The 9,729-nt window shown below is 42.6% G+C and overlaps 1 protein-coding gene across 5 annotated transcripts in view; it reads left to right on the top strand.

The window, feature by feature from the left end:
• The first annotated feature begins 1,058 nt into the window (after window positions 1-1,058).
• DIAPH2 (diaphanous related formin 2) overlaps window positions 1,059-9,729 on the top strand; it is an 873,267-nt gene continuing 864,596 nt past the window's right edge. For 3 of the 5 annotated variants that reach the window (XM_019641101.1, XM_019641105.1, XM_019641106.1), the window contains exon 1: window positions 1,060-1,424. In XM_019641101.1, the coding sequence (XP_019496646.1) occupies window positions 1,293-1,424 (132 nt within the window). In that variant the 5' untranslated portion in view covers window positions 1,060-1,292. Of the gene's footprint in view, window positions 1,425-9,729 lie in introns of all 5 variants that reach the window. The other 2 variants (XM_019641102.1, XM_019641103.1) reach the window with 2 other exon arrangements.

Genomic DNA, 9,729 nt, shown 5'->3' with positions numbered 1-9,729 from the left:
AATTTATATTTCAGGTAGTTTCCCTCGCATATGTGCTCTTATTCTATGATGGTGGTGCATTCAAATCCTGCACTGCCCCTCAAAATGTTCTCAGATGTGGACATTATTTTTAAAGAGCCCAGTTTAAAAAGGATGGAAGAAATATTGTGCAGGCTTCTTCCTGACAACTCAAGGACTACAGACTAATAATACGGGCAGTGCCTGCTGCAGATGCACAAAAACACCTTGCATTTGTCTAAAGAGTTACAGTTTAAACAAAGTTTTGACACACATGATCTTATTCACTCCCCACAACAATTTAAAGTAGTTCCAGAAGCTGAAAACAGCACTCCATCCAATTGTTAGCTCTCTACAAGTGCTTTGCTTAAAGAGCCTCACACCAGCTTGGGGATTAAGCAGTGGGTGCCTGTTGCGTCTATTACCCAGCAGCGTGGGAATAAAGGAACAACCGTATTTCTTTGGCCACAACGCAATCACGGCAACAGAAAGCACCCAGTCTTTCCACTTTGAACCATACAGTCTGTCTAGGCAGTTAATCAGCGCTCCCTGTGGTAATTTTCCTATGGGATGCCAGTTGCCTTGCCAGTCAACCCCACCCACAGAGCCTAACAGGGCCACACCCCCAGCATGGCCTCTGCCAGGGAAAGTGCTCTGGCCTGCACTAGTGGAAGCTGATACTCAGGTACACCGGCCACTGCAACTCACACGTGAATCCACCCGGGCCTCAGTTTCGCCACCTCTAAAATGGGCTGCACCGTCTCTCTCTCTGGACTAGTTCCCTCCCATTTCACGCTAGGCCCCTAGGAAGTGAAATCAGTGCTTAACCACAGCTTCAAGTCCTCTCGTTGGGCTTCGGGTCCTGCGCCGGGCATGCTCAGTAGCTGGGCCGACTTGGCATGGGGAGTAGGAAGCAGCTCTGTGCGCCCTGGCGGCTGACTGCGGGCACTTTGATGAATCACGTGTGTTGAGGCCCTCTTAAAGAGATAGGCACCAACTTTCTCCACCCTAAACACCGCCCTGAGGGCGGTGGCGACGGTCGTGATAATTGCAGCTGCTCTCAGGGGCAAGCAAAGCTTGTCCCAGCGCCGAGTAGTGGCAACGGCGTGTGGCGTCTGGGGTGCCTGGGAGCTCGGAGTCCCGGGGGCCTGAAATCGGCAGCTCCCTAGGCAGACACACTCCCCCTCAGGAAGAGGCGCTGCCGAATCAGCGCGGGGCAGCGGGACCGCCCCGAGGGGCTTCCTTAGTGGAGGAGAGGTGGGGTTACAGGGCACAGGTGACAGGGCCGGAGAAAGATGGAGCAGCCCGGGGCGGCGGCGCCGGGAGCGGGAGGCGGCAGCGAGGAACCCGGTGGGGGCCGGAGCAACAAGCGGAATGCGGGGAACCGGGCCGCCAACGAAGAGGAAACGAAAAACAAGCCCAAATTGGTGAGTGCTCCCGCAGCCCCCGCCGGCCTTGGGGACTGCGAGAGCCCCGGGATCCTCCTGCCGTTGAACACGGATGGACCCGGGGCCCCCTCCCAAGGGTTACCGCGACCTCGCTGTGCAACTCGGGGAGCCGCTGAAGGGGCGGCCACGCCGAGGCGCGGGGACGGCGTGGGGGCGGAAGAGCACCCGCTTTTCTCCCTAACCCGCTTCTCACTCTTGTCAGCCCGGGAGGCAGCGCGGGGTGGCGAGAGGCCCCACCCCAACTTGGGGAGACCCGGAGTTCTGGGTAGGGTCTTGTTTGTCTAACTTGTGGGCGCCAACCTTCTTTGCGCGATTCCATTCCCCTCCCACCCCTGTCAGTGGCTGGGTTTTGCCTCTTGTACGCTTCGGGTCCGGGCAGGGAAATGTCTCTTCTTTCCAGTCCAAATACTTGGGATCCTACCCCCAGACTTGGGAAAAAAAAATGTCTATAAAACAAAAAACACCATGTAGGCCCCCGGTGTTTCTACTCTACCAGAAATCAAAGGGAGAGGCGCCTACGTGCGTTTCTTTTTTTTTTTTCCCCCCCTCCTAACCTCTCCATGTGCTCTCCCAAGAAACAGTTCCTTGGAAGAGTGGGGTGAGCGTGGGAGCTGGAGGCTGGGCGAGGTACCACCAACTGTCGGGTAATAGGCTGGGGCGTTCAGTCCTTCCACTTAGTTGATAAAGAATGCTCAGAAGCCATGGACTGACCGGCAAGTCTCACCGTCCTGAGAGTGTGTGAACCAGTAACAGCAGTCTATTTCCTGCCACTGACTTAATGTTCAGAGGAATGAAATCTATGGGGCCCGCTATTAGATTGGGAAATACTGGAGTTTCCTAAACTCATTAGTTAAAAGGGTTCCTCTTTTTTGTGTCAGTTTTCTAATTCGGGTGGCACGAGGGGAAACGGCTTCGTGTACACATTCAGCAAATGCTGCTTCTGTCTGGGAACGCGCTTGGTCTAGCTCTGAAGCACAAGCCACATGTTGCTATCTAGTTTTCAGTTTTAACCAGCGACTTGATTATAATTAGGAAGGAGACGGTGGTTTTTCAACTCAAACCGCTTCTTAAGGTATCGGGCCATTTGGTGTGTACCTGTTACACTTTCCCGCTCTTGCCTCCTATTTGCCTTTCAATTACGGACCGTCCATATTGGAAAACAGTGGTCAAAGCTTGATGCCTAGTTGACGGAAATACGCAGCCTTCCATTATGTGGGAGGGGACCTGCTTGCATAGAATAAAATGACAACTTTAAAGTTTTATCAATTCCACCCTAACTAGAGGCAAACTGAGAATGTGTCCTGTTACCTCAGTATTTACAAGTGAAGAAACTGAGTCACAAGGTCTTTGTGAATTGTCTATGCTGGGTTTAATGGGTGCCCCCCACCATCATGAAACTTAGAAATGCTTTGCGAGCATATCATCAAAGTTTAATGTATTTAAAAATCCTGACGTTGTGATTTTGAAATTTATCAGTTTGTGGTAAAAGAGTGATCATATTTCCTTTTTTTTTTTTGACCCAACACAAAACTGTGGTTTAAACCCTGATTAAAAGTTTAACCAAAAATAAAAGCGAACTGGTAGTTTCCACAAATAGTTTGGCAAGTCCAGCAAGAACCTTTCACTTTTAGGAAGTATGTTCTCAACAAAAAGAACTTATCTCTTGTCAGCTAGTAAATAAGACCTTGATTATAATCTTCCCTTTCCTTTGGTTATTTGTCCTGTTTCATCTTTTATGTTTTACTTGCTTTGACAGGGTAACTAGATAGTTATGAGCTGGTATCACTTTCAGTTCCTAGCTAACTTGTGTTTGGTGTTGAACATAGCTTGATATAGTAGAACGAGTATTTGAATTTAAGAGTTTGTTACTATCAGTGGGAAATTCTTTTTTGCTCAAATACAACTTTTGAGCCTTATGTGATTTTACAAGCAGATGTGTCAGAGTTAATAAAAGCAGGTTTAGGAAGACATTTCAGCACTTTTTCAGGCAAGCAAGTTGACCAAACAAGACCTAGTAAACTTTTTTTATAAATGCCTTACTCCCTATTTTGAGTTGTCTTATTGAAGGGCTCAGCATTTTCTTCTAAGGGCTTTTAGAGAAGAGTTCATCTGGGATTCTTAACTTAAAATATTGCTGGTAAGATAAAGCTTTACCTAGACTAGATTTTATTATTTTGAGTATTATGTTATTGATCAGTATAATAGTCATTAGTTGTGTGCACGTGTGTGCGTGCACACGTGTGGGTTTATAAAACAGCCATAGAGTAATAGAAATTATTTGTGTAACAGGTGATTGTGGGGCATAGCAGTTCTTAAACTCCTGAACTTGTATGAAATCATTTGAGTGTAGGAAGGCATGAGCATTTTTCTGGACCCCATAGCGTTTATCAGTTTTTTCAAAGGCATCTGTCACCTATAGAAGAATAAGAACAATTGGGTTACCAAAAACAGAGAGAGAGAGGGAGTCAGAGAAAGGGAAATCCCAGTTGATTCCCCTGGAAGTTACTGGGAAGAGGGAGGTCAGTGATGAAGTGAGAAGGGAAACAGCACTGACCGGATGAGAGATTGATTGATATGGAAGAGACTACACCTGGAGGTAAAAAGTTAATTACACAATGGCAGTATGGTATTAGCTAAGATGAAAGTTTCCACTACATAGAAAACTTAACTCAATAGCTATGGTACAGTGGATAAAGTATAAGGCTTTTATTCAGTTGTTTTCATTTGGTTCCTCATTGTTCTGGAAAACTGGAGAAGGAAGGCACTTTTCTATAAAGAGGAATTATACTTCTGTTCATATCCTGAGCTTTTGATGGGTATTCCTGAGAATTTTTTCAGAGATACATTTCAGGATTTCAAAGACTTCTGCTTAAGATTAATTAAATCAAAATTTAACAATTTGCTTCAATCGTCTTCATCTATGCACTCTCATAATGACCCTTTTATCTTGACTCTTTTTAATGAAGGCGACCTTGTTTTGGATTCATCACATTTTGAATAATGCATTAGTAGTAGAGTTTTATATTTTATGTAACTATCTGGTTAGGCCCAGATTGTCGCATCTCGTCAAACAGCATGAATTTTAGATTAATGAGTAATTTGATGTCAACCATGGAATATATTTTGTCAGAGTAGTAGAGTTCTAGAAGCTTTATGAGTGAATCCCACATGTTTAAGGCAGAGACGTAACCATTTGAGAGGCTAGTGTTAAGGTAGAACTAACCACACACACACACACACACACACACACACACACAATCACAATGGTGTAGAGCAGCTTAACATTCTTTGGTGTTTTTGTGTTTGGACTTTGTGTTTCTGTATAATTCCTGAAGCCTTTGGGTTTTTAGATAGTAGAGTCAAATTAGTAACGTGAAGTAACAGAAGTTAATTTTCTGGTTATTATATAACTTCCTGAGAATTTCATTATTTGTTTTCATTGGATAAGTAATGTTTTTACTTTAATTGATAAAGTCTGAGCTTTGTGCTTTCATTTATGTAACATTTACTGAGCACCTCTTCCGTGCTAGGCATTATTTTGAGGGTTGGTGATATAAGGAGAGGGAGCGAGGGAGACAGGGAAATTAATGATTAAAGAGCTATTGGATAAGGAAAGACTGGAATATGCATGGGAGAGTGATGGAAAAACATCACGGAGAGGCATCTAAATCTAACTGGATGCTTGAGTATGGTAAGGAAAGGCTTATATAGTAGGTGACATTTGCACCAAGGCTTGAAGAATAAGCTATTAATTGAAGAAAGGGAGGGTAAGGCATTTTAGGTTGAAAGAACAACATATGTAAAGGTAGAGAGACGTGGTAATATGAACAATAAAGGAACTGTGGGTAGATGTTGTTAATAGCTGAAACAAAAGTGTACATGTGGTGGGCCTATTAGAAAAGAGTCCAGATCATGATGAGTATTTGTATGCGATGTTAAAGGTTCAGCTTCTTTCTGAAAGCCTTAGTAAGCCATTGAAGAGATTTAAGCAGGAGACTGACCCGATCAGATTGTGTTTCAGAAAGAAACTTAATGCACTGGAGAATTTCTTGCAGAGGGATGTGGGCATGGAGACCACAAGACCAGTTAGTAGGAGCAGAGTAGCATACAAGAGTTGAGAGACCTGGATTCCAGTTGTAGCTCATCCACTTATTCATTTACGAGGCTCATTTCTCTGCATCTGGTTCCTGCTGCCACTTCATTGCCTGTCCTTCTTGCCACCCTCCTTGAGCATCATCACCAAATCTGAAATAGCCACCATTTCTCGTTTCTCAGTCTCACCTGCCTTTCACAGCCCAGCTCACACCTCAGTCTTCTCTCATTCTTCCAATAAACCGTCACTGATCACTTCAGCTTACGAAAGGTTCTCCCTTATTCTGAGTCTGAAAGTTATAGGCTGATGTTTTATCTACAAAGATTTGAAAGTTGCTTCTGGGCAAGAGTGTATGCCTGTTGTTGAAAACTGTACAGGCCAGTGCTTGGGTGCAAAACTGCTCAGTAAATTATTATTTGCTGGGAATTCTTTCCCTGTAGGCCAGACATTTTGAAAGTGTAAATTGTTGAAAAGAGGCTTTTCAAAAAATAAATGTTTACTGTTTTGTGCCATTTTTTTTTCTTAGTATATGTGCTCTGTCAAATGAACTTATCTGTATATTCTTCTCTGTCCTTTTCTCTCATTTTGAAATTCAGGAAACTTCTTGGCTGGGAGAACTTCCCTACGCTCTTCCTTTATTTGTTTAGACTTCTGTGATATCAGAGCCTAAACTTCCTTGCAGAGAAACAGTATCAAAACTGATGATGACCCCAGTAACACTTTTATTGTTATTAGACTTCACATTGGCAAAAGAAGACTGAATGGAGGGCCAAAGGGCCTGGCCTCCAGTGGTAGTTCTTTTGTTTGTTTGTGATTCTGATGAGCCATTTCACACCAGAAATGGAGCCCTTTGATTAACATTTGCCAGTCAGAGATAATGTCTGCCTGATTTGCTTCACAAGGCGTTTTAGATAAAACACAGTGATGAATGAGAAAGAATTTAGGAATGTCTATTTCTATGCAAATATATAGAGCATTATTTTTAACCCCATATTACCTGAATCAGATGTATTGTGGTTGAATGGCTTAATGGCTTTCTTCCAATTTGATAGCTCTAACTTTATTATTGTATAAAGTACCATAATATTGGTATATGTTGACCGGTTCCTTATTGTCTCCTTCTTGTCTCCCTAATTCCATTTGTCCATTTGGAAGATTATACATTCTGTCCTTCTAATAATTCTGTTGAATGAATATAAGATGTGAGTTTAACTTTTTTTCACTGTAATTTTTTTTTCTTTTAAGACTCAGGCTGCCCTTTTCTTTCAATTTGAAGCATTTAAAACTTTGGCTAAAAAACCTCGTTAGATATTTATGACATTCTGTCTTGTCAGGAGGCAGTTTACGGCTCTTGTACAAATAAGGAAACTGAGTCACTGATGTGTTAAGGGGTCTCATCTAGAGATAAGTTTAAAAGCTGTCACTTCTATTGTCAAAGTTAGCTGTAACTCTGAGTCATTATGCTGCAGGGATTCTGAAAGTGAAAAATTATTCATTCTTTTTTGTTCCTTTTTAGAACAATTATAATTGTAATCCACCTAGATTTCACTCCAAGGACCAAGAGCTCTGGCAGTAGCACCATGTCATTGAAGTGAAATCATATTCTTTTCCAACCTGGTCTCAAAGAACACTGCAAATAACACGATGCTCTGAAAACAGTACATAATATATGCTAATTTACATGAATCAACACATTTGGCTAAATACCGCTGCGTATCACTAGCACCATAGGAATTATTATTGAAGACCCAACTTTCTCCTATGCCTATATTCAGTCTGCCGTCCAGAAGAGATCAGGTCCTTCTGTCTGATTTTGGCTGTTTGATATTTTATTTTGTCTCAAGTCTGAAGAAACTAAGATGATGTCTGGTGACTTAAATATAGTTACATACTTGATATCCAAGTGGGCATCTTGTAGAAGGCACCCACGTGGAAGATAGCTCAAAAATGGTGCATGAAAGGGAAGGTTGAGATATATTTTCACATAGCTATTTATTATGAATGTAAGTAATAGAACTCAACTCATACTAATTTAAAACTTATTTACTTATTTACCTGAGGAGGCTGCATCTGTTTCAGTCTAAATGATTTACTCTGGCTCTCAGGATTCAATCCACGAATCCTGATACCTGCTAGCTTTATGCGAGGTGACCTGGGTAAAGGGTATTGGTGCCTTTCTCATGAAAGAATGTAGGAAACAGAATTCTTCTAATCACCATTTCCACAGGCTTTGGTTTAATGAAGGTTTTTCTGTATTGCTTTAGGGATAGTAAGCCACATTGCTACCAAATGCACACCAGCAAATTGACCACCAGTCTCCACTGTTAGAGCTCTAACAGTAGTGGTGCCTATTTCAAATGAGAAGCTTCTAGGTGGCTAGTTAGGCAGGCCTAGGTAGGATGCAGGACTTCATTAGGAATGAATTGTTCCCCAAAGCTATGGAGTCAATCACCTGGCAATTTTGCTGCTCACCCAAGGGAGAAAAGACATCAGGTACCGTCTTTTAGAAAAAAATTTGTTGTTCTATGATAGATAGCCACATGCCTTGGTTAACGTCTGCTCAAAGTTATGAGGAATTTTGATCTGCTCTTGATTTGTTGGTCTCTCGCCCAGCTACAAGTAGAAGAGAAAGTTTTCACTTTATTTGTAATATAGGCTAATTAATAAGACTTGAATGAAACATGAAAAAGTTCAAGCGTACTAAAAAGTTGGGAGGATAGTATAATGAACCTCCATATTACCCATATTCAGTATTTATCTCGGTTTCCAGCATTTGCTTCATCCATCCTTAATTTTTTCCCTTGCTGAAGTATTTTAGTGCAAATCCCAGATATCATGTCATTTTACTCCTACGTACTTCCGTGTGCATCTCTAAAAGTTACAGACTTTTAAAAAATGTAACCACTATGCCACTGTCACATCTTTAAAAATTAAGATATTCCTTGGTATCATCTAACACTCAATTTATAATCAAATATCCCCGGCAGCCTCAAAAATAATTAGGTTTTAATCTAATGTGTGCCTAATGAATGTACATGTCACTGAGCTTCTTAAACAAATACAGCTTTAAATTAATGGTAAAATCTCTTTCAAAGTTATTCCACAGAAAGTGCTGTTATAAAGTATCACTTCCAATTAAGTTCACTTTGGGTTTTAATTCTGTAGAAGTATCTGGAAAGGTTGACTATACAAGTGTGGAGAGACTATTATTTTTATTTTTTAATTTTATTTGAGATTTTATTGGAGAATCGGGGGAGGGGAACAGACAAGTTGCTGTCCTTTTGTTCTTCAGGCTAGTTGTGGAGGACGTCGCTTCACTGGCCCATGTTGGTATTATCATTGCGCTCTTCCGGGGCGAGGCAGTCGCTTGCCGGCCATTGGGTGGCCGATCATGGTGGCTCTTGGCAGGTCTTGGCAGCTCATGCGGCTGTCGGCCACTCACGGTAGCTTACAGCAGTTCACTGCAGCCTTACTGCAGCCTACGCCGTTGCCAGTGACTCAGGGCAGTCCAGCTCCAGGTCGAGCTGTTGTTCACCATCTTAGCTGTACAGGGCGCAGTGTCACTGGCCCTCATGTGGGATCTGAACCGGGACCCTACTGCTCAGAGCTGGTGTCCCAAGCCAGCTCTTAACCAACGCTCCACTCGTCCAGCCCGAGAGACTCTTTAGAACAGCTACTATGTGCCATAGAAAACAGACCAAATTAAGACTTTTGGATCTACTCGCTGGTTGGGTAATCACTCATTCCTCATTTTGCAGTTTGTGAAGTGGGGTGGGGTTTATGTGTAAGAATTTTCCTCCTAGGGAAATGTAGATAGTTGGGCAAAGAAAATGGGTTCTTGAGCTCTCCAGATAAAAGATTCATGTAACTTTTCCTTCTAGGGGTCCATATTAACTCTTTGATGTATACACAAACAACTAAGCTTATGTTACTAGCTCTAGTTTTTATTTCCATACAGATGCCATTTTGGTACTTGAGGTGTCTGTTTTTTTAATCACTTTTTTTAAATTGGGGAGTTGGGGGGATGGGAACAGTACTGGGGGATTGGGGAAGGGGAACAGACAAGTTGCTGTCGTTTTGTTCTTCAATCTAGTTGTGGAGGACGTTGCTTCACTTGCCCAAGTTGGCACCATCATTGCGCTCTTCCCTGGAGAGACAGATCAGTCGCCGGCTTCTGGACGGCCGCTCACT

Source organism: Hipposideros armiger, unplaced genomic scaffold (assembly GCF_001890085.2).
Source record: "Hipposideros armiger isolate ML-2016 unplaced genomic scaffold, ASM189008v1 scaffold_56, whole genome shotgun sequence".
In the NCBI taxonomy this organism is placed as follows: domain Eukaryota; kingdom Metazoa; phylum Chordata; class Mammalia; order Chiroptera; family Hipposideridae; genus Hipposideros; species Hipposideros armiger.
This window is presented reverse-complemented; position numbering and strand designations above follow the sequence as displayed.